The sequence below is a fragment of the Panthera onca genome, chromosome E2 (genome assembly GCF_046562875.1).
Source record: "Panthera onca isolate mPanOnc1 chromosome E2, mPanOnc1 haplotype 2, whole genome shotgun sequence".
NCBI classification, from domain to species: Eukaryota; Metazoa; Chordata; class Mammalia; order Carnivora; family Felidae; genus Panthera; species Panthera onca.
In genome coordinates this window covers 56646196-56670873 of record NC_138353.1, presented here as the reverse complement: position 1 = coordinate 56670873, position 24678 = coordinate 56646196, and the positions used below count along the sequence as shown (strand labels likewise).

General features: G+C 50.9%; 1 protein-coding gene across 1 annotated transcript; it reads right to left on the bottom strand.

The window, feature by feature from the left end:
- Positions 1–19991: 19991 nt before the first annotated feature.
- On the bottom strand, positions 19992–24204 carry HSBP1 (heat shock factor binding protein 1). The gene is made up of 4 exons (XM_060650024.3): positions 24072–24204; positions 23571–23637; positions 22926–23046; positions 19992–21571 (listed from the first exon to the last, which is right to left on the bottom strand). The coding sequence occupies exons 1-3, from the start codon at positions 24114–24116 to the stop codon at positions 22928–22930; spliced, it is 231 nt and encodes a 76-aa protein (XP_060506007.1). The 5' UTR covers positions 24117–24204; the 3' UTR covers positions 19992–21571; positions 22926–22927.
- Between the last annotated feature and the right edge of the window lie 474 nt (positions 24205–24678).

The window sequence follows — 24678 nt, the reverse complement described above, 5'->3', positions numbered from 1 at the left end:
TCATGGCCTCGTGGTTTGTGGTATCGAGCCCCGCGTTGGCTCAGCACTGACAGCGTGGAGCCTGCTTGGGAGTCTCTCTTTCCCTCTCTCTCTCTGCCCCTCCCTGCCCCTCCCCCCTCTCAAAATAAACATTTAAAAAATATTTAACAATCAGAAAGGCGAACAAACAAACAAAAAGCCACAATACAACAACAACAACAACAACAACAACAACAACAAAAACCCCAACCAAGGTCCTGATCAATCATTGTTCAGTTAGTTTGAATGTAAACTGTCTTAATTTTCAGGGCAGTCTCACCAATTTTAAAGTGGTCGTGTTTGTGAGCCACTATTTCACATTTCAGGAGTAATTTGCTTTGGGAAATTGCCCAGTTTTCTTTAAAAGTTTGTGGATAAATTGAAGGTTAAATTGCCTGCAAATGAAGTTTAAGGTTTATAGCAAAGTGTATGGCTCAGAAGGATATCAACAGCTCAGAGCAATTTCAAAGTACTTATAAGGCTAGAGCATATATGAACAGGGAATCCATGATTTGTCTAGGGCTTATCCGTTACAGAATTCCTTTTGGGGTAATAACACAAATTGGCAGGCCACCTTTCCTTCTGAGCAGAGTAAATGTGATAATGCTCTATCCCTTGTATTCATCAAGATGGGACGGCAGCATCCCTGTTGACAAAGGCAGGCTTTATCATCTCCGAAGCTGTTTATAGAAAGTATGAGTCAGCAGGAAACGCAGACTTGAAACCACATGATATCTGAACTGGGCTTTTGACCAGAGATGCTTTAATAAAAGCCATTAAGTTTGACTTTCTACCCAGACGTTTATATTTTTAAATTTAATCAAGTTGAAATCTTAAGCGGCATAATTTTATTAAACAGGGAGTTGGTTGAAAGCAGTTTTTTTCCCCCCTCCAAATTGGGCTGAACGGATTCTAAGTTCTCGGGACTGGAACGTGTGGTGAAGTCATCGGTGGGGATAGAAAATACTCCCGGAAAATGGGGTCATTATTCTTGGGGGATTTCATATTATGTTACTAATAGAGAATGTTGATACCCCTCTCTGAAGGCTCCCACTTATTTTTATTACTTTTGAAGGTTATCTATTTGAGAGTGGGTGAGCATGTGTGGGGAAGGGGCAGAGAGAGAGAGAGAGAGAAAGAGGGAGAGAGAGAATCCCAAGTAGGCTCTGGGCTGACAGCTTAGACATGGGGCTCGATCCCATGAACCATGAGATCATGACCTGAGCTAAGATCAACAGTCAGATGCTTAACCAACTGAGCCACCCAGGTTCCCCCCCAGGTTCACATTTAAAATGAAAAAGTGTTCTGGGGCGCCTGGAGTCCGGGATTTCCATTACTTATAGGAGAGCACCTAATGTTTACACTGCCCATGCTTTCTCCACTCAGGGAGATTATAAAAAACACACAAATGCTAACATGCTCCTTCTCAGCTTAAAACCTCTCAATAGCAATGATGAAGTCCCAGAAAGAGAAATTAAGAAACTGGTCCCATTTATTATTTTTATTTACTGTTGATTGCACCGAAAATAACAAAAAAACCTAGGAATAAACTTAACCAAAGAGGTGAAAGACTTATACTCTAAAAACTATACAACACTGATGAAAGAAATTGAAGACAACACAAATGGAAAGATACTCCATGTTCGTGGATTAGAAGAAAGAGTATTGTCAAAATGTCCACCTTACCCAAATTAATGTACAGATTCGGTGCAATCCCTATCAAAATACCCACAGCATTTTTCACAGAACTAGAACGAATAGGCCTAAAATTTGCGTGGCACCACAAAACACCCCAAATAGCCAAAGCCATCTTGGAAAAGAAGAACAGGGGCGCCTGGGTGGGTCAGCTGGTTGAGGGCCCGACACTTGATTTCGGTTCAGGTCATGATCCCAGGGTCATGGGGTCGAGCCCCATGTCTGGCTCCATGCTGAGCGTGGAGCCTGCTTGGGATTCTCTCTCTTTCTCTCTCTCCCTCCCTCCCTCCCTCTCTCTCCCTCTGCCCCTCTCCCCCACTTGTTCTCTCTAAAAAAATATTTTAAAAATTAAAAAAAAGAAAAAAAAAAAAAGAACAAAACTGGAAGCAGAACAATCCCAGATTTCAAGATATACTACCAAGCTATAGTAACCAAAACAGTATGGAACCGACACAAAAATAGACACAGAGATCGAAAGAACAGAAGAGAGAGCCCAGAAATACACCCACAATGATACAGTCAACTGATCTTTGACGAAGAAGGAAAGAATTCGCAATGGGAAAAGGCAGTCTTTGCAAGAGATGGTGTTGGAGCACCGGGTGGCCACGTGCAGAAGAATGAAACTGGACGGACCACTTTCTTACACCACACACACAAATGAACCCAAAATGAGTGAAAAACTTAAATGTGAGACCTGAAACCATAAGAATCCTAGAAGAGCGCACAGGGAGTAGTTTCTCTGACATCGGCTGTAGCAACGTCTAGATATGTCTACTGAGGAAAGGGGAGACAAAAATAAACCACTGGGACTACAGTAAAAATAAAAAGCTTCTGGGGCGCCCGGGTGGCTCAGTCGGTTGAGCGGCCGACTTCGGCTCAGGTCACGATCTCGCGGTCCGTGAGTTCGAGCCCCACGTCGGGCTCTTTGCTGACAGCTCGGAGCCTGGAGTCTGCTTCCGATTCTGTGTCTCCCTCTCTCTCTGACCCTCCCCCGTTCATGCTCTGTCTCTCTGTGTCTCAAAAATAAATAAATAATAAAATAAAATAAAATAAAATAAAATAAAATAAAATAAAATAAAATAAAAAAGCTTCTGCACAGTGAAGGAAACAATAAAACCAAAAGACAACCTACTGAATGAGAAAAGATATTTGCAAATATTTGCAAAGATAGTTGCAAATATCCAACAAAGGGTGAGTATTCAAAATAAAGAACTGATTCTACTCAACACTCAAAAAGCAAATAATCCAATTAAAAATGGGCAGAAGACATGAACAGATATATGTCCAAAGACATACGGATGGCCAACAGACACACGAAAAGATGCTCAACGTCACTCATCGTCAGGGAAATGCAAATCAAGACCACAATGAGATGTCACCTCACACCTGTCAGAATGGCTACAATCAACAACACAAGAAACAACACGTTTTGGCGAGGATGCGCAGATAAAGGACCCCTCGTGCACTGCTGGTGGGAAAATGACGCAGCCACTGTGGAAAATAGTATGAAGGGTCCTCAAAAAATTCAAAACAGAACTGCCATATGATAATTTCACTACTGGGTAGATATCCAAAGAATCTGAAAACACTAATTCAAAAAGATACATGCCCCGTGGTGTTTACAGCAGCATTATCTACAATAGCCAACCTGTGGAAGCAGCCCGAGTGTCCATTGACAGATGAATGGCTAAAGATGTGGTAGGTCTACACTGGAATATTACTCAGCCATAAAAAAGGATGAAATCTTATGCCGCCTGGGTGGCTCGCTGGGTTAAGCACCCAACTCTTAATTTTGGCTCAGGTCACGATCTCACAGTTCATGGGTTTGAGCCCCCCATTGGGCTCTGCACTGACAGCGTGGAGCCTGCTTGGGATTCTCTCTGCCCCCCCCCCTTCTTAAATATAAATAAACATTAAAAAAAAAAAGAATGGAATCTTGCCATTTGTAGCAACACGAATGGACCTAGAGGATATTATGCTACGTGAAACAAATCAGAGGACACATACCATACGGTTTCACACATAGGTGGAATTTAAGAAAGAAAACAAAGAAAGAAAAAAAAAGAGACAAACCAGGAAACAGACTCTTGACTACAGAGAACAAACTGGTGGTTACCAGAGGGAGGCAGGTGGGGGGACAGGTGCAGGGGGTGATGGGGATTAAAGCACACCTGTCAGGATGGGTGCCGAGTAATGTACACAAGTGCTGAATCACTGTAATGAATTTCGGGAGCTGGGGCTGCGGGGCCGTCACCTTCCCTGCAGGTGGAGGTCCGCGGGGCACCTCCTCACGGACACCAAGGCCACGGGGAGAAGCCACGTGTAAGTGCCCCTCTGACGGTCCCTGTGAGGTCCTCCCCACCACCAGATGCTGCCTCCAGCCTCCATCACAGCAGAGGCCAGGACATGAAGACACATCCTTTCCAATGTGCCCTGTCCAAATTCCCACAGAATCTGGGCACATTAACAAAATGGTCCTGTTAAGCCACTAGGTTTGGGGTGACAGGTCACATAGCTCTGTAACGGGATCGCTGCTTGCCCTCGCTGCCGGGAGACCCGCCTGCCCCTTTATAATAAACTCCCCTCTCTTGCTTACGTGGTCGTGGTGGCCTCTGAGATATCCACTCTGAGGCATCTCACTGATGACCCTCCCTGGCCTGTGGCTTAAGAAGTTGCTAGAGCCTCTCGTGAGAGGTGCTGGAAAGAACGTACTGCCTTTGACAGCATCGAAACCTAGACAACCACGGAGGGCTTTCCCAGGCCTGGCCTCAGCTCTCCTGGATTCCAGGCCATGGGCGTTTCCCCTCCTGGGTAAAGGCAATTTATAATTCATCCCCACGCCAGAAAATGCATCTGTTTGAAGGGATTGGACTCTAGCAGTAGAAAGCAGGGGAAGAGCTGCTCAGTGCCCAGAGGAGGGGGGCAAGCCTGTGACCCACCCGGGCCATGAGATGTGGCTTCGCACCTGAGCAGGCACCTTCAGCATCTTCTGAGCAACGCAAACTGAAATGGCGAGACCAACCCTTTGACACAGAGAAGCTTCTGGTAAGGACTGAGAGCTGCTATTTTCTGCTTATATAAAGAAACTGAAGCACGCTTTTACGCAAACAAGATCTGCTGATCTCTAATGCATTCCGGACTGTTTATTCACCGCCTTTCAGAAAATTAGAATTTCTGTTTAAACAAAAGATTTGCTTCTCATAATCCACTTATGGCTGACATTGCCAAAGTCACCTGATGACACAAGTCAAAGAGCGAGAAGTGGGGGGTGAAGAGAAAGGGCAGAAAGGGTGCCGAGGGTCACCAAGGTGGGAAAGAGCAATTATTGGCTTTTCAGTCCTCCGCTTCATGCCTGCATGTCCCCAGGGGAGGAAGGAGACAGGGCAGGAGGGAGGAAGAGGGGAGGGAGGAGGGACCAAAGACAGGCTGTCATTGGGACCTACTCGGCATCCATCCCTGGTCTCTTTCCTTATGGCATTTGGATTTCATTCCAGCATCTACCCCGTCCTCAAAGCAGTCACCATCCCCCCTCTGCCCTCCGGAGAAGCTGTTCCTACCTCTGGCTCCAGAATGCTTCTGCATCATCCAAGGCAGTGAAGGGCAGAGGAGTGTGGAGGTAAATTCTGGAGCCCGGTGACTTGGGCTAAAATCCCAGCTTTTCCACTTACAAAGCTGTGCAACCTTGACCAAGTAACCCAGCCTCTCTGGGCCAGTTTCCTCATCTGTGAAACGTGGATCGTAATTACACCCAGCTTATAGGGCTGTAAGAGGACTGAGTTCATATCATAAAGGGTTTACAAGGCAGGCGGGCACAGAGCATTTTGTTACCTGAATGTAACCAGTCTCATTCTCTTTACCAGTATCTGGTTGAGGAATGGATATGTGAGAACTGCCCCCTCTCCCTGTCTGGGAATTCTTGTTATGTGAGAGAAACACACGACATCTGTCAGAGCACCAGGGGGGGTCGCTGCTTCTCACGGCAGAAGCCTTCCTCATTTATTTCACTGTTAGTGGCTCAGCTAACGGTGGCCAGGAGGGCTCAGTGGTTATCCTGAATCCTTGGGAACTCCTGTGACACGAGAAAACAAAGCCTGCCACTTACTTGCAAACGCCGTGACATCCTGTGAATGCTCACTTGTAACCATTAATAAAGGCGGCATAATGATATATTTTGTAGATATTTATATAAACACAGGCTGGTCTTTGCAATTTCCCTTCTGGATTTGGGGGTCGATACCATTTTCCTCCAGGTCTCCAATAGGCTTGTATGTTCTAGACAGGTTTGTAGGCCACTGATGCCTTCTGAATAAATAGGGCTCAGGGTTCAGTCCCCAACAGACTTCCCACAAAGAACCAGTGTGGCCGCTGAGACTTCCCCGCCCCGCCCCGCCAAGCCTTCGTCCTCTCGACAGCCCGTCATTTCCAGAAGGAGAAAGGCAGCTCATCTCCCCAGCCTGGAATCAACACTTGACGAAGCATTCTGCTTGTCCTGCCTTGGCCGCGTGGCCGTCTTTAGGCCAGGGCTGCTCAAGGGGGAAGGAGGGGCTCTCTCACGTGACCCACATAGGTCACTAGGGGACGTCGCCAGAGTCACGTGGGAAACGAGCACCCAAGACGATTTCTCGGTGGTGATTACACTCCTCAGGCTCTCACGCGGTGATTCTAACCTACCGACTGCCATAAACGAAATAGATGCGCACCGCTGCCCCCAGGCCCACACCTGCCCGCACGCGCACACCTGCCCCACGTCCACACCTGCCCGCACGCGCACACCTGCTCCCGGTGCACACCTGCCCCCACGCGCGCACCTGCCTGCAGCATCCAGGGCGCCGGCCAGCAGCTCAGCTCAGAGGCTCCCGGGGAGCGGACGCACGCAGCTCGCCCGGCGTTCCTCTTGCGCAGAAGCAGTAGAACGGTTTCCGGCCTCTCCACGCACCACGTTCGCCCCTTCCCATTGGCCAAAGCAAGTCACGTGGCCTAGCCCGCGTGGAGAACGCGGGGAGGACGCACGCGCCGTGAGTCCCACGTCGGAGGTGGAGGTGACCCTGGCCAGACCGCGTGGGCTGAAGCCCTGGCGCGCGTCCTCCCAGCCGCGCCGTGTTTGGCCGCTCGTGGTGTCCGTGAACTTGGCCTGTCGCTCCAGCGTGTCGCCGCCCTCCCCTGGGCCAGGCTGCCCCAGGCCGGGGTGGAACTGACCGGATGCGCCTTTAAAATACGGGTGTCTCCGTCATTCCAGGGAGCTGGTACGAACACCTTGTTAGCTCCCTTCTCCCTGCTAACCACTGCGGCTGCCTTACCACGGGAAAGCAGAGGGGAAGGTGGCGAGCGGGGCCATCGTACCAGCCGGGGAGCTAAGAACAAAGAAGAAACGGATTCTGGAGGTAATCCGTGAGCACGCCCATTACAAGAGTCCGGCAGTAAAGACGTGTGTGCAAATCAAAGCTGTTAACGCGCCCCTCACCCTTCTCCCTGCCTCTGCCTCCCTGCTGTCCTCCAGGGCACCTTCCTCCAGCGTCCATCCTCTGCCCTGCTAAGGAGAGCCCTGGCAGGGTCAGCGTGGTGGCCTGAGCTACAAGGCTGGGGGCGGGGGGGGGGAATCGCTGATTGGAGGAAAGGAGAGAAACTTATCCCACGGCCTTGAGGGACACACATACCTGATAAAAATCTGCTACTTGTAGGTGCCACACCCTGGGGGCCTTGCAACAACGGACAGGTATTCTGTCATATTCTGGAGGCAGGGGCCTGAAATCGACATGTCGGCAGGCCCACGTTGCCCCTGGAGCCTCTAAGGGAGAATCCTTCCTTGCTTCTTCCAGCCTCTGGTGGCTTCTGGCAATCTTTGGGATCCCTTGGCTCATGGCAGTACGTCTCCAATCTCTGCCTCCACTGTCCCGTGGCCTCTCTCCCGCCCCCCCTCCCCCGCCCCGGAGGGGTTCTGTGTCTGTTTCTTTCCCTCCTATTATGACCCCAGGCACTGGATTAGCCCCCCCCCCCCCCCCCCCCAGCCAGTATGACCTCGCCTTAACTTGGTGATATCTGCCAAGACTCTTCCCAAATAAGACCACACTCCCAGGAGCTGGGGGATTAGGACTTCAACGTACGTTTTTGGGGGGACACTGTTCTATAGTGGCCTTCCCATAATTCCCCACCTTTGCCCCTTGAGGAAACACCAATATCTCTCTCCCCAAGAGCTTTTTCTCACCAGCAGAGTTGTGTTGCCATCACCACCTCATACCCACCCCCTCCGCCCCCACCAGCCTGCAAACAGCAGCTGGCAGCAGTTGGTGTGTAAATATTCCAGCCCCCTTAGCCCTTGGGGGTGAGTCTGCCCAGGGCTTCCAGGCCCCAGGTGCCCCCAGTGGTAGCTGGTCTGATGAGCCACCCAGTGCGAGCCGCTTTCCCTCTCGGTCCCAACTCTCCAGTCCCCAGTGGATCTGGCACCTCTCACATACTTAGAGCAGAATCCTGCTCAGGGGATGCTTCTGGAAGAAGCCCCAAATGAGACGATGCACTCAGTAGTCCTTCCCCGGGGCAGGCAGGAAGGAGGTGGCGTAGCCGTGTGGGGCTGAACAATATCAGACCCCCTCCCCCCCCCCCCCCCCCCCAGGTGAGGGCTCAGTCCTGCAAGGCAGCCTTCCAGGTTGTTTCCTGTGTTCTGCCCTATTCCCAACAAACAGGAGCTTCCCAGACCCACTGCTCCTTCGCGGAATTTGCTAGAGCGGCTCACAGAACTCAGAGAAACGTGTTACTTACCTGTTAACAGCCAAGTGGAAAAGACGCACCCAGCAAGCTCTGGGGAAAGGACGCCGACCTTCCACGCCCGCTCTGCCCCTCTTCTGCAACCTCTCGGAACCCAGCCCTTTTTTGGGTTTTAAGGAGGCTTCGTTACCTAGGGACTTCTTTCCCCGGAAGGCTAGGGGTGGGACTGAAAATTGCAACCCTCCAATCTCTCCGTGGCTTCCTCTGGCACCCAGATGGCAGGCTTAGGCGCTTTCTAGAAATCACCTCATTAACATAAACTCAGGTGTGGTTGAAAGGGGTTTGTTAAGGATAACAAGACACCTTTCTAGTTCCGAGCAATTAGGAAATCCCAAGGATGGGGCGCCTGGGGGGCTCTGTGGGTTAAGCTTCCGACTTCAGCTCAGGGCATGATCTCACAGTTCGTGGGTTCGAGCCCCGCGTCAGGCTCTGTGCTGACCGCTCTGAGCTTGGAGCCTGCTTGGGATTCTGTACCTCCCTCTCTCTCTGCCCCTCCCCTGCTCATGCTCTGTCTCTGTCTCTCAATAATAAATAAACGTTAAAAAAAAAAAAAAAAAAAGAAAGGAAATCCCAAGGGTTTTAGGAGCTTTGTGCCTGAAAAGGAATGAAGGCCAAATATATATTTCTTACAAATCACAATAGCACAAGGTGGGGGGAGGGGGTCAGATATGAAGGGCTTCGGCTGGTCGTGGGCTGATGAACTTGGAAAGTGAGTGGCTCCCTGGAAAGTGAGTCTGGTGTGCATTTTCCCTGCAAAGAGTGAGTCCCCAGGGCAAGTTGGTACTCATCTAATCAAAAAAATTCTCAGAGACAGAGAGAGAGAGAGATACAGAACAGACTATGATCTAGCAAGTGAAGTCATGTGTTAATGGTAGAGTCTAGGTGGTGGTGGGACAGGGGCTCACTGGAGAAGTCCTTTCAGCTTTGCCGTTTAAGATTTTCATAATAAAATTTTGGGGAGGATGAATTCTCCATTCAAATGTATTACTTCCCTCTTTCTTTTGCACTGCTCAGTTTTTCTTAGGCTTCTTCTCTCTGATATTAAAGTCGCCAGCACCAGAGCAATTACTTCCTGCAAACAAGTTGTCAGAAGCCTTAAATGAATTTTAGACCTAATTTAATTCCCAATTTACTTGCTTATGAAAAAAAAAAATCTTAATTTCTCCAAACCCAATCAACCCTTGATATAGCAGTTACAATTCCTTTGTTAAAAAGCCAGCTGTAGGGGCGCCTGGGTGGCGCAGTCGGTTAAGCGTCCGACTTCAGCCAGGTCACGATCTCGCGGTCCGTGAGTTCGAGCCCCGCGTCAGGCTCTGGGCTGATGGCTCGGAGCCTGGAGCCTGTTTCTGATTCTGTGTCTCCCTCTCTCTCTGCCCCTCCCCCGTTCATGCTCTGTCTCTCTCTGTCCCAAAAATAAATAAAAAACGTTGAAAAAAAAAATTTTAAAAAAAAGCCAGCTGTAAAACGCGAAGCAGGTTCCCCAGAGGTGGTCTGAATGTATCACCCGAGGAGCGGGACGAGAAAGGGGTGCTCAGACCTTCTGAGACAACGGCAGACCCCAAGCACCCATCAAGTGAGACTGGGGGCGTGTCAGGAGAGGGGGTCGGGGGAGGACTGTGCAGAAGATCTGTTCCAAAAGCAAGGGCAGCTCGGGCCCCTCGGGCCCCTGGAACGGCTGGGTTGAGACATGGGGTGCCAGCAGCTCTGGTCTCTGATCCCCTTTGCTAAATTGTGAAATCACGAAGCAAACCAGGGGGTCGGTGTCAGATAAATGCATTTCTGTGCCGGATGTGGGCATTGTGGGTAATAGACGGAAGCCTCTCCCAGGGCTCCGACAAACATCAGGTGTAGGGATGGCGGTCCCCGAGGGGCTCCCAGCCCACAGCATCACGCCTCCTACTGGCAGGACTGAGCCCGGAGCCACACTGGGCGAATGAGAGCCTCTGTCTTTACACTTCCAGATGGATGGCCCCAGGGATGGGAGGTGGGGAAACCTAGGTTGAAGATGTGTGGAGGTCTGGGGGCACCTGGGCGGCTCAGTCGGTTGAGCCTCCCACTTCGGCTCAGGTCACGATCTCACTGTTCATGAGTTCGAGCCCCGGGTCGGGTCAGCGCAGAGCCTGCTTGGGATCCCGTTCCCCCTGTCTCTCTGTCTCTCTCCAACCCATGCTCTGTCTCTCTCTCTCTCTCTCTCTCAAAAATAAACAAATAAATAAATTTAAACAATTAAAAAATAAACATTTAAATATATATTGAGGTCTGAAGCCCCAGGACCAGTGAATGTGACCTTAATGGGAAGTAGGGTTTTGGCAGATATAATTACTGAGGTGAGATCATAATGGACCGATGTGGGCCCTGGTCCAGTGGCCGGTGTCCCTATAGGAAGAGGCTGTTAATGTGGACACAGACACGCAGGAAGGAGAGGCCACCAGACCATGGGGCAGAGACTGGAGAGAAGCAGCCACAGCGCCGGGGACCCCCAGCACTGCTGCAGCCCCCAGAAGCGGTCAGAGGCAAGCAAGGATTCTCCTCTGGAGCCTTGGGACGAGGGGGCACGGCGCTGCAGACCCCTCGATTTGGAGTTTTAGCCTCCAGAACCGCGAGGGAGCACTTTTCCGTTGTTTTAGGGCCCTGGGTTTGAAGTACTTTGCCACGACCCCCCCCCCCCCCCCCCCACCTTCCCGGACAGGAATGCAGTCAGGAGGAAGCCCGGAGACACGGTCTGCTGTGACATCCCACACGCCCCTGGCTACTCTCCCCTGGCCTTGGGGCCCGACACACGGGGTCCTTTTTGTGTGGTTCTGTTTCTTGAACCCAAACAGCCCACATTGTCTTCAGCCAGAACCCTGGGCTCATCCAGGGTTGCATTCACTCATCCAATTCCTTCCTTTTGCAGGAACCCTAGGGAGGCAGGACCCCAGCTTGGCCTCGAGCCTGACTGATAATATTAATATTATTGATTAAGACCAGAGACTACCCAAGGGGAGGCGGGTCAGCCACAGGGGCTGCACACAGGGCCGAGAGAGTAAACGTCAGCTCTGGGCTTCTTGGCCTTTCTGGGAGGAGAGGGTCCAGGTGGGGTCTGTGGGCTGCTCTCCAAGCTGTCTTCCGGGATAGAGTTTTCGCTGCCTGGACAGACTGGCTAGCAGAGGGAGCTCTGGCACTGTCACTGACAATTTCCACGTGGCCATTTTGGACCACACCTGGGGACCCAGTGACTTCGCCAAGGTGGGGCCAGCCTGGGGCCATCGGTTTGGGTGGGTGCCGTCGCATCCCTTCTTGAAACGCCGTCACTGGCCGTGACCAGATGAGGCTGTCTCCTGTTCCTTAGCCGGTCAGTGACACCCTAGGTGGTCTGACCAGTGGCCAGTGTGAGCCTGTGACCAGTCCCCTTGGCTGTGAGCAGTATGGGCACGGGGGGTGGGGGTGGGGGTGGGGGAAGGGCCTTGGGTGGGAGCGGGAGGGGGAGAAAGAGGATGAACGAGCCAAGCCCACCTCTCGCCTACCTGCCTCAGATGGGCTGTGACACTCCTGTCCCCGTCATTGGGACAGTTCACACCCGGAGAAGCCTTGATGACACATGGTTTCTGTTGCTCGTGTGTCCCTCGGTGGGTGCCATCTGACTCTGAGGGAGGGTTTCGAGGATCCAGCCTCTTCCTCTCTCTGTGGGTCCCCACTCTTCTCTCTCACCCCCACGCTGCCCTTCTCAGGCTCCGAGATCTGAGCCCTGTCCGAGTTCAAGCAGGGGAAAGGGGGGGACCCACTTCTTTCCCTTCTTTCCCTTCTTTCCCTTTCACCAGGCAGTGGGATCCTTCCCGGAGCCACTTGGCAGGTTTTCAGTGACTTCTCCTGGAGGAGGGCATCGTCAACCAGCCACGTCCCGCTGCCAGGAAAGCTGCAAAAATGCACAGTTAGCTCTTCTAAATGTTGGAGACTGTGTTAGTTTCGAAAACCGATGTAACGCTGAGCACAGCCTGCGAGCTTCAAACACCAGCCCCGAGGGGGTTGGCGGAGGCGGGGAGGCGGATTCCCGTCCCTGCCTCTCTCCCAGCTTTTAGAGGCTGCTGGCCATCCTCGATGCTCCTGGCCACGGGACCTAACACTCCAGGATCAGCCTCTGTTGTCACGCGGTGCTCACCCCGTGTCGGTCTCTGTGTCTCTTCTCTTCTTAAATTTTTTTTTTTTTTCAACGTTTTTTTTTTTTTATTTATTTTTGGGACAGAGAGAGACAGAGCATGAACAGGGGAGGGGCAGAGAGAGAGGGAGACACAGAATCAGAAACAGGCTCCAGGCTCCGAGCCATCAGCCCAGAGCCTGACGCGGGGCTCGAACTCACGGACCGTGAGATCGTGACCTGGCTGAAGTCGGACGCTTAACCGACTGCGCCACCCAGGCGCCCCTCTTCTCTTCTTAAAAGGACCCCAGTCACTGGATTTGGGCCCGTGGAGATCTGGCATGACCTCGCCCGAACCTGATGACACCTGCAGAGACTTTCCACATAAGATCACTTTCACGGCTACCAGGGGTTAGGACTTGGACGTATCTGCTGGGGGCACACAACCCACGTAACTTAACAGAGGTGGACGGACAGAAAAAGCTTGGGGGCGGTGGTGTTGGGGTGACGCTTGGGGGTTTGTGTCCGGGTGAGGGAGAGCCAGCGGGGGCACCGTGCAGCCAGCCTGGAGTCAGGACAGAGCGGAACTGACTCGCAAAGCGTCCCCAGAGCCTCTTGACCTTCTCATTTTATGGGGTCATTAAATATCCCTACTGTTTAAGCCGTTTGAGTCACTGCAACTGAAGGGATTCTAATTCCTTTTATTATCGAAATAAAAGATTGGACCATAAATACTGAACTCAGTGCCTTCATTTTGGGCTCAAGTATTAAAATGCTTTCCTTTCTACCCATAAGAAAAAAAAAAGTCCTGTGTTAGTGACTTTCTTTAGGAAACATAACTCAAAAGATAAATGAGAAATTTGATCTGTTTTTCAAAACGGCAAATGTGATTTCTTTTTAAGTGCCTGAAACTATCCTTAAAACCCTCCAAAAGTTCTTTTAAAATGTAATTTCACAGATCCACTTGTTAGGAGTAAAATCTTGTTACTTTCTCAAGTTAAATGCTATTTCAACACATCTACATATTATAAAATCATCAACTCACAGGCTAACCTGCTTTGGGAAATAGATGCTGTGCCGGGATCGAGTGTGCACGTTCACAAAAATAAAGATAAATGACTAATAAGTTATTGGTTTTTAATAAATAATCTCCTTATGGAATAACTTCTCCTGCTAGTAAAATATTTACTGTGCTCTTTAAAACCTTTTTAATCAGCTGAAATCCTCAGGAAGCTTTAAATGATTGGATATCCTTTTGTGGCTTAAGAGTTGAAATGATTTTTTATTGAAGTACATTTTAATAAGAAGCAAATTGATTTGAAGTGATTCAGGTCTTCATGGTGTGAAGGCTGTTCAGGCTCAGCTCCTTGGGCTGGAGGGCCCACACCTCTTTTCACTGGGCCGGAAAGGTCACGCTAGCCTGTTCTGGGTAATTAAGAATCAATTCCTTGTAAATTACCTTAGGACCCGCTGCTGAAGTTTGAGTGACTCAGCATGGGATTATCTGCCGTGCGGTCCTCCTCTGTGTGTAGGAAATAACATATAAAAACAATAAACTGGGGTATTGATGAACAACGTGGAACCCCCAGCCCATGCCCTGTCTATACTGGATCAGGGTTTACAAAAGAGGAGGCCAGGATTCGCCTGTTGATCAGCGCCCCCGGGGATGGCGGGGTGGGGTGGGGGGCTCTTGTGTCGATTAGTCTGATGCCCAAAGCTATGGGACGACAGGAACGAGGTTGACACCCTAATGCTCAGGTGCTCACGCTGGAGTGAGATCGGAACCCCTTGGAGGGTGTGTTAAATCTCTGGCCACCTGACTCCACCCCCAGGGTCTCTGATGGAGCGGGACTGGGCAGGGCACGGGAACCTGAATCTCTAACAAGTTTCCTGGGAATGCTGATGCTACTGGCCTGGGGGCCCCTTTTAAGAAGCGGGGCCATAGATAGGAACCTGTCTCTGAGGAAGACATATTCTCTGGCTGTATGTTTTGTTTAAAGCCCAGGCAGAACAAACACCCATTCTCAGAACCAACTATGGAAAGCGAGTATCAGTAGAATGCAGAAGAATGACTATTGTCAGCGCTCTAAGTGACCAGAACAGATGCCATTGCAAACCTTTCAGAATCAAGACCAACTACAGAGCCATCTCAAGAAGTTATACAATCCAGAAGAGACCAGTCGTTAGTTCCCCAGGAAGAAAACGCTTAACATTTCAACAGTGTTGAATGTGGCATAAAGCAGATAATCTACCCCATCAATTTAGTTTCAAAGAATTCTTGCCCAGTTTATTACATTACTTAGTACAAAAGAGACCCTGTAAGTTTTGAACTTACCAAACAGTAACTTGTCAAAGCATTACTGGTGAATTTTTTCCAGGATCGTCCTGGAATACAGATAAGCTTGAATAAGCCCAAGAAATTTCTGGCAGGGTTCACGGTGAGGGAAATTTTCTCAGTCAGTGATTCCAGAAATACTGGCTCAGCTGTGCCAGAGGGGTCCTACGGGGTCTGTTCTCCATTGTGAGGAAGACAAAGTTGGGTCACAGATCCTTGTTAAGCCTTGTCTGCCATGAGAAAATGAGATTGACCCACTAAAAGAATCTTAACTGCGTTTCCTTTTGATGATGCCGGCAAGATGTATGTTTCATGTAATCGACCTCTCAGAAAAAGGATTCTAGAAGGTCTGGCTCCAGTGATGAGGGCTCACAGCCCCCAGTGCAGACCTGTGGCAATCAGAAACCTTTTTGGAATTCTGTTAGCAAGGCAGCTTGATTTTGACAGCTGGTTTCAAAAGAGTCTGTCTCTTTAAGATGCTTAATATGGGCCCAGTAAACACAGGTTGGGTACACATCAGAGACTGATTTCTTTGTAGGACACCGTTTTGTAGCACTTCCAGCTTTGTGATCTGTACACCAGGCCAGTCCCAGGCTGCTGGTCCACGAAGAATTTGGGCCCATCCTTGACCTCGACAGGATTTTGGAGCAGCATCAGCTAAGTGGTTCTCTTACATTTCCAAGAGAGAGAGTATCATTAAAAGAAACAACCATAATATTTTAATTCCCGGAAATGACTCTTCTGATGATTATCCACAGCCCATCAAAATTAACTGGGTTTTTGTCTGCATAACACGCCTTCCGTTTTAAGGTATTTAATATTTAAAGTTTCTTTCTGGAAACGCGCGCTGCGTTTTGATGACAATTTCTCAGGACCCATAAAAGGTAAGGGATAATGAAGTGACAGCACTGGTGTAGGGAGGGATTATTCAAGGGCCGATTCAAGGGAGAAGGACCCCCTCTGAAAACTGTTGATAATGTCAACAGCCTCCCAGGGTTCTGAGGCCGTTTCTGAGGCCGGGAAAGCACCTGGCAGAGCGCCCAGCCATCAGACGCCTGACGAAGGCGAATGGGAAGCAAGACATCAGCCGTCAGGGAATCAGAAATCCTCCCGACGGGGTGGCACCATCCAACCGTCGAAGCAGCGGCGACACGTGACTGGCACCGAACGCCAGGTAACGGGTGCCGTCTTGACTCCCGAGTGGGGAATGTCAGCCGGGTAGACAGCAGGTGGGCAGAATCCCATCTGATGTGCGCAGCGAATGCCGTCGCCCCATGGGCACCACTAGACAGAACTTCTCGAATGTAAGCTTGCAACAGACCCTGCTGTCCGGACCGGCTGCAGGGATTCTGACACGGTGGAGTTGGGTGCTGCCTGCTCATGGGGTTCTGACATGCTCCCCGGGGGACTGTCATGTGCAGCCAAGGCTGAGAGCCAGCTAATTCCTCATTTAACCGTCCCCGGTGTTACCATATATAATCCGGAAGCTGCATCTTGTAAGAGGTAACGCACTGTGGGGTGTCCACCACAATCCTGGTTTTGTTCCTTGTCTCGTCTCCTAGGAGCATCCAGGGGCCGTTAGCAGGGGCCCCAAACCAGGCGCAGGTTGAACCAAGAACGGGTTGAGCTGGGGTTTCTCCGCCTTGGCATTGCGGACATGTGGAGCCGGCTAATTCTCTGTGGCGAGGGCCGTCCTGTGCACGTAGGATGTTCAGCCGCATCCTGGTCTCTACCTGATGCCAGTAGCACCCCCAGCCCCCAGGTCGTGACCGAAAGCCGAGAGTTGCACAGCTGTCACGCGGGGCCTGTCGCCTTGACGGGGATTGTTTCAGGCACAGGCATCTAGGGATGGGCCGCGAGGTAGGAACGCCTTTGGGGAAACATTCTCCTCAACCTTAAAAAGACGTGGAGGGAGAGAGGTGTTCTCTTTCTGTGGGATGCACCAAGGTGGTCCATATCCGGGTCCCTGAGCGCGTCGTGGAGGTGTGGAATTCACTCTTCCCGGAGCTACCCTTCCCTCGAACTTGTCACCTTGGGAAGCGATCCCACCCCCTTTGGCTGACAAGGCAGTGCTGTTATTGGCAGCTAAGCGTGTCCAAAGAGCTCGATCCTAAATTCGGGCAATTCTTCCTGGGCAACAGTACTGTTTCTCTTTGGAAGGCAGACATTTCCCCCTGTCCAATATGAATAACTGGTCAAAATGGACCCACCTAATAGGGAGCTATAGACATAGAGCACAGATTACCACCACCGAGCAGGGTAGCATCCCTGAGACATTTAAGAATGTGCTATATAAACGTGCTTTGGCTTTGCTCAAGGAGAGAGCGACAAAGCATCACATTTCACCCGCGGTGGCCAGGGACCCAAGGAAGCAGATGCTCTCTATCTATTAGATACAAATGTAACCCTAGGCAGGTGTCTGAGGAACTTCCAGGCGCCTCTCTTGGTGAAAGCCTCAGCGTAGGAGAGGCAAACATTCGAATTGATTCCTTTGTAAGAGTCAGCCTGACGTGTAGAAACCAGCTCCCTTCCTATTTCCAAAGTGATTTGTGGGGCTGATGGTATAATGCTGCCACGGCCCCTCTGATTTTTGTGTCTGGGCGGTGACTCACGTCCCCCCACCCCCATTTCCATTTACTAAAAAGTTTTTTTTTTTTTTTTTTTTTTCCAAAGAGCCTGCAGCTCAAAGCAGACACTTAACATTACTGGTAGACTAAGATTCCAGGTGATGGCTGCATGGGTACCTTTTTAGGACTTCTGTACTCATCTGGGTTGTCGTTGTTGCTGTCTTGTCGTTAACAAAGTGTCCCGAGAAGACGGTAAGGAAATCCGTCATTGTGAGAGGGGCTCTCTCTTCCCCCAGGGTGGGTCTCAGGCATAAAATCTGTGCATGAGAAATGATTGGGTTAGAAAGGAACCGGACGAGAAAAGCAGTAGTTAGTATTCCCCATGGCTCTGTCAAGGGGAGAATTTCACTCAACTGGACTTGTCTCTCAAATCACTTACCCAGGAAGAAACAAAAAAGATGCTAGTCCGGGAAAACATGTTTTCTCCGAGCCCCGAAAACTTTTAATCTTGAATAAAAATTCACATCAACATGTTTATTATCGAATTTAGGTCACGTGTCATTGAAAACACAAAATCAGTCTTGAAACTGAATTTCAAGATCCGCTGAGGTAGTGGGTTGACGATTCCCAGGGAGTGCGGCCATCAGTATTGGGAGATGTTGGCTCTCCTACGGAGGCAGACGAAACACAGCTGTGAGCCGTGGGCTCCGCCGTGGGACAGCTGTGGGCAGAGTCCCGGGTCACGCGACCCTGCCCGACCCCTGATGATGGCTTCCTTCTGTTTAAACGGAGGACTGACCGGATTACAAACCTCACTCAAAGTTGTCCTGAGGATTAAGACAAAGTAACATAGAATGCTTTGCCCAGCGCATGGTGGTGGCTTCCAGGAACACTTGTAACGGGTGCCGGCTAGGACTAACTGTCGCCTGTTACTGTTCAGGGTTAGATCTGACGACATAAGGTGCCAATTCCTCCACCTAAATCTAATTAAAATGTATAAGCTGCAGAATACCAAAAAAAAAAAAAAAAAAAAAAAAAAAAAAAAAAAAAAAAAATAGAGAGAGATTGCGAGAAAAGGAATATAATTATCCTTACAGGGAACCTTCAATGTGCAAACAGCATGTTTAAAGAAGTTCATTTTCAGTGGATGCTTTAGAGGACTCTATGTTCCCATAGCAACAGTGTTATAAAAGTTCCGTTAGGATGCCAACCACTCTCAAAGACAAATTAACCTTTAATTACCCCAAATACTGGAGGTTTATTCTGAGAAGGTCAAACATGATGGGACTTTACTGGAAATGAAACGCTGGGAAAACGAAATTGGTCAGATGAGATCAAAGTGCTTTAAAAACCTGTGGCTTGAACGAAAGGACCAGCTAGAGGCCTGGTGGGGAAGCGGACGGGCCCCCTGGGCTGGGAGGCGAGGGCCTTGGGTCGAACTTCCGCCTGTCTGGCTTGGCGCGAGCCCCTGACACTCCCGGGTCCGAAGTGGGTTCCTCGAGGTCTTCGAACGGGCAAAGGCCGGTGGGAGAGCGAGAGAGGCACAGACCTGCCCGCCCCGAGATCCCGGCTGGATCCGAGGCGGGCCGTGCTGCTCCGCGCGAACTCCCGCCACGACCACCAGCCACGACCACCACGGCCACGCACCCGCGGGGACGGACGCACCTAGCGGTGGCTGCAGCCCCGGGAGGGGGCAGCGGGTGGACCCGGGTTGTGCCAGGAGGGCCGAGACCCGCCAGGGGGTGGGCAGCCAGCGCGGGGTGACGTAATTGCTCGGGCAGCGGCATTCCCGGCTTCACCGCGGAGGAAAACCATCCCCTTGCACAGAAGTGAAGGCCTCACTGGGGTCACAAAGCTATTGGATATCAGGCTAAGTCAAGTGTTGCCCGGAGGCTTGGAGAACAGGTCAAGTGAGCGCTCGGGGATGCGGGCAGTTATAAATTGAATCCAAAGCAGTTATAAATTGAATCCAAAGCTATTTATTGGATTACTTTAACGGCCATCTCCCCATGTGTATTTTACACACACTAGTTCAATCAAACGTTAATTAGGTGCTAAGTATAAAAAAAAGATCCTTGGTCAAATAATCTGGAAACTGGCAGGTGAGAAAGTTAAATCACATGTCTCTGCTGTGGGACCTCAGAGCCTTTAATATGCTAATTTGCCCCGTGAATTTTCATGAAGGAGGCAAGTTTTCTAAGCCCAAGCGACCTAAAGCCTTCCTTCCCAGGGCCTCGCCCAGGACAAGCGGCCCTGGATGTGCTTGGGGAAGGTCTGCGTCCGGGGCACGGGAGGCACCAGCCACCCTCAGCAGTGGGAAGGTGGCTCCCCCTCTCACACGACACAGCCCTGCCCACACCTCCCTTTCCCCTTTGGCCTTGGGCTACGTGTATGCAATCCTGTGATGGTTTTAGCCCCTCATCTGACACGGCGCGCACACCTATAATCTGAAAACGTAGAAAACCACACAAATCACTTGTGACACAAAGGAAGCTCTGACAACAGGATTTCAGGCACCTTTATTCATGGTGGGTATTCCTGGTCAGGGGAGCCTGCCTCTGAAATCTCTGTCACGTAAGGAAGACAACTCCCACCCAAGTCCCGACAGCAATCGGCCGCATCACTTCCGCTCGCCACTGACCAGGCTCGCGAGCATCATGCACACGGGGCTCCTGTCAGCTGGAGGCCAGCGGCCCCGGGGCTCGTGGCTCAGCCGTGCACGGCGTGGCCTACCGGCCCATCAGAGGAGTTTCTGTGGCAGGGCAGTAACAGTGGGTCACTCACTCAGCTCAGAGGAAACTTACTCCTTTGTGTTACCTACGTTATTTATAAATACGACAAGTTATTTCTCAATAATATTATATATTTGCAATACAAACACGACTGGTGATATAGGAAACTTTAAAAAAAAACTCACACTGTTCATTCAGGGTTTCTGAGAAGCACTAGACCATCCCTCAACTTTTCCCATTTTTTTTGTAGACGGGGTCACGTTTGCTGTGACAATCACAGGGACCTCGTGCACGGTCAGGGCCGGCCTCTAGGCTTAGCGCTCTGGGCACTGCCTTTTTGACTGGTAGGAGTTACTACCCCTGTCTTGTAAGGTCAATAATAAAACCATTACTCTGTAAGAATTTAGGTAAGAAATCGTTTAAAGAAACAGTATATCTTAAAAACTTGAGCCTATGACAAGTCATTTACCATTTTCAAGCCGGGCTATGGCACGAACTTAGCATGATCTGCTCTCCGGTTCTGTTCCTTCTCCTGGTCAGTAGCTCCAAGACAAGACGGCGAGCTGGGTCGTAAAATCCTGCCAGATTTTCAACGAGGACTATCGCAGACGAACAGCACAGGGGCCTACGCAAGTGTTCAAATCTCATGCAAAACTCTAACTAATGAACGCCTCACTACATGAGGCAGTTCTGTCATTTTCCAGATTTGAGAATTCTAACACACAGAAGCGGGAGTGGTCGTTCCTCCTTACTCTGGCGTCTGACCTCAGAGCCTTAAGACATCAAACTGCGGTTCAACTTTGAATTTTGGCAACAGGGCAGCGCCAGAGGTTCCTGAACGAACAATTTTTAAACGTTCTGCACCACTTGAAAAGTATCACCGACGTGCTATTTGGTGTCGGCTCAAAAGTCACTCTGTGCTGAGAATCAGAGTCGTCAACTTGCCAAACGTCTTCCTTCACAAAATCTGATTGGAACTGAAGGACCTACCATATGTCTAATAAAAATTTACACAGCAACTTTCATCAAACAGCAACTACTACAAAAGGAACGATAGAAAACGATGAGTTCACAAATATACACTAAAAAACTTGACAATTTTATGCAGGAACCGCCAAAGTTTTAGTGTTTAATATTTAACAGCACGACTGACCAAGGTCCAAGATGTGACGTTACCATGTTCAAGAAACTGGGGGGAGAATCACTCTATGAACTAACTATGTAGTATGTGGTAAGAACGCACACTTTCTAACAGAAAACCTGTCTACGCATAGTAGTTGCTTCAGAAAGCCATTCGGTCTTCTCTTCGCTTGTAAAAACGGTGTTCCGGGTCTCAGGGTGAATTAGCAACCTGTTGGAAGAGAAAAAACCATCTGACATGTTATGTTCAGAGAAGGACAAGAATGGTACATACAATTAGCAACTATAAACCCTTTGAGAACCCTCTAGGGAGCTAAACTTAAGTTGCTCTGCAGATGCCCCAACAAAGATACAACAGATCGATTGCAAATCGTTACTTAAAAACTTCTGAATGCATCCCAGCTTCTCTTGCTGTTATCCCCATCACTAAAGTCTCCTAGTTCACTTCACCTCCCGTCACTGCAGTTCTCGGGAGGATGTTCTCACTCACTGTGGCGGGACTTTGGACTGCCCTGCCGTAGGAGGCCCAGAAGCTTCTACGACTGGCAGGGCATTTCCCAGGACACCCCTACACAGGAATAAAGAGCGGACAACCCACACGGAACTGTGTGCCTCACTCACACAGCGGATCAACCCAATCGGTCAGAGTAACAGCAAATTTCCAGGTCTTTTACCTCCCAAGTCTCCATTTTCTTGGACTTCAAAGCAACCTGTATTTTACAGCTACTTAGGATCTGGTCCAGCCAGGACATGCCCAGCACACTTAAGAAGACAAAAGGAATTTGGTGCCTTTGGCTGTGTATTCTGCTTGGCACCAGAGTTACCGAAGATTCTCCGGAAACTTTATTTTTATAGTGAATTCAACTGTTGAAAATGGGATGAGAGAAAAGGGAGTTTCCAAACTACTTTCGGGTTGCGAAGACGTAGCTACCATCCTCAGGGAAAGCCTTAAAACGAGAAACTCACTACGGGGAAACTGGAGGCCAAGTGCATCTTGTGGCCTTGCTACATGGCTCCTTTCAATTATTCGTCTTTTCTCGGGTATCTGGAACTACGTGGTGGGAATTTAAATCAACTCTAGGGTAAAGGCTTAACGTGGCCTCATCTAGTTCATTGAGTCACAATCAGCTGCCGTCCTGGCATGTATCTAGTGCAGGAATTCAAAGCATTTATGGAGGCGGCAATGTGGGGTCTGGGTTATCAAAAAAATAAAAAAATAAAAAAAAAAAGAAGAAGAAGAAAAATCTGCCAGTGGTAAGAATTCTCAGCCCAACGAAACGCATTTCTTGGGTTCTGGCTGCCATGATATAAACTCAGTGACTACCTAATTAATGTTAACCAATTACCTTAACTAATACGGATGCAGCTCTCAATAATAAACACTGGGAAAATAAACTCCTGCTAACGAATTCGGCATGAAAATTCTGCCAGCTCGGAGCCCGCGGAGGGGCCGATACAAGAGACGCTTGCGAGGATCACGGCTGGGAAGTGACGGGCAGCAAGTCTGACCGCACGGAAGTCACCACGACGCACACACGCCATCCCGAGGCTGTCCCTTCCCTCACCTTCAACTCTTTGGCGTGGCTGGGATCTTGCTTTCGCCTTCCAGTTCTTCCACGCCAGCCTGTGTCATGAGGTCTGCAATGTTTTTCTCCAGGTCGTCAATGCGACTGCTCATGTCATCAAGTGGTGAAGTTAAAGGCCACACACAACCAACACCCCTCACTCCTCACCCTTCCCCTCCAGGGCCCCTGGAGACTTCGGCCCCCCGCAAAGCTGTCTCAGCGGAACTGCCTTTTCCAACTTCCTTTGAGTACCGACTTCTGCTGGCCAAGAGTGCAGAGGTCTGGGGGCTACGGTCACTTCCCAGCCCTGCCCTTTACAAGCTCTGGGACCTGGGCAAGTTCTTGCAACCTTCCGAAGCTTCCGCGGTCTGCATGGGCTAACTAAAGGGAACATTGTCACTTCAGCAGTCTACACTGCTGGGAGACTGGAAGTCCCCCGCGGCCAGGGGTCCTGCTCAGCTGTATCCCCAGCCCTTGGCACAGTACCTAAGACTACATCCAAAATCAGTACCAAAAAAAAAAAAAAAAAAAAAAAAAAAAGGAAAAAAGGTGGTGAACGACCGCCTGAGGCTGTCCCGCAAACCTCACGTTTGTCAACACCGCCGCCCGGACGCAGGCGAGGCTGACCACGCGTACAAAGGATATTTCTGCCGATGATCTGGTCGGACATGGTCTGAAATTTATCTTGCATCTGTTGTAGGAGCGTCTCCACCTACGAAACAGTGACACACGGCACCTCGCGCTTGCCCCGAGACGCCTGCGCGGGGTCAGCACGGGAGGGGGTGGGCCCGGTGCCCGTCCGGCCGGGGCCTCTCCCTCTGCGGGTTTCGGTTTCCCCGCCCGTCCAGTGGGCCCTTTCCCGTCGCGGCCGCTGCGAGTCACAGTTCGCCGGGCCTTCCTCTCGTTTGGGCGGGGTGGAGGCCTCGGGGCGTGAGGGGGCGCGGGGAGAGCGGGGCGTGCGGGGACTGGGGGGGTCGTCCGGGGCGGGGGGACGGCTCAGGGACAGGCGAGCGCGACTAAGGGAGGGGAGGCCGGGCCTGGGGGCCTCGGCCGGCGAAGCCTCTGGAAACCCGGCCCCGCGCGGCCACGGAGAGGGCGCTCCGGTCCGGGGCTCCCGCGGCGTCGGGCTCGGCAGGCGTCCCTTACCACCGAGGTGAGGTCCTGCATGGTCTTGGGGTCAGTCTCGGCCATCTCCCCGGTTCCCAGCTTGGCGGCGAAGTCTCAACCGTCACCTGCACTTCCGTTTGTCCGCGCACACGCCCCGCCCCCTGCGGCCTCCTCTCGCGAGACGGAGGCAGGCCGCGGGACCGCGAGGCGTTGTGGGAATCGTAGTTCGCGGCACGGGCCGGAAGGAAGGGTCTGCGTTCTCGCGTTTCCGTTCCGAGCGAGGCCCCGCCCCTGGAGGCCCCGCCCCGCACTGAGCCCGGGAGGAGAACGCTGTCCTGGGGACCGCGGGAAGGGATGGTGATCTTGGCCTTTTCCCAGGCTGTCGTTAAAGGCCATGCTGTTTTGTTTGGCCTGTTGGGACGCACTTACTGGGCGCCTGCGAGGTCCCAAGCCCAGGACTGTGCCACCGCCTGCCCTCCAACAAAACCCTGCAACCCCCGAGTAGGGAGAAGGGGGTCGGGTCACTGGAGCCAGAAAACTGAGGCCCCGGGTGTGAGAGGCACGCCCACCATGCACACAATGCCCAGCTGCAGGCCTGGTCACACCCTAGACCCCAGCGTTCCTCCTTCTTCCCAGGAGGGTCGAG

Excerpts from the sequence above, each read along its gene's own strand:
- HSBP1 (XM_060650024.3), bottom strand. The coding sequence starts at position 24,116 with ATGGCCGAGACTGACCCCAAGACCATGCAGGACCTCACCTCGGTG. Across the intron at positions 23,638-24,071 it reads TGCAGGACCTCACCTCGGTG|GTGGAGACGCTCCTACAACA; the intron begins GTAAGGGACGCC and ends ACTGTTTCGTAG. Across the intron at positions 23,047-23,570 it reads CGACCAGATCATCGGCAGAA|TTGATGACATGAGCAGTCGC; the intron begins ATATCCTTTGTA and ends TAACTTCACCAC.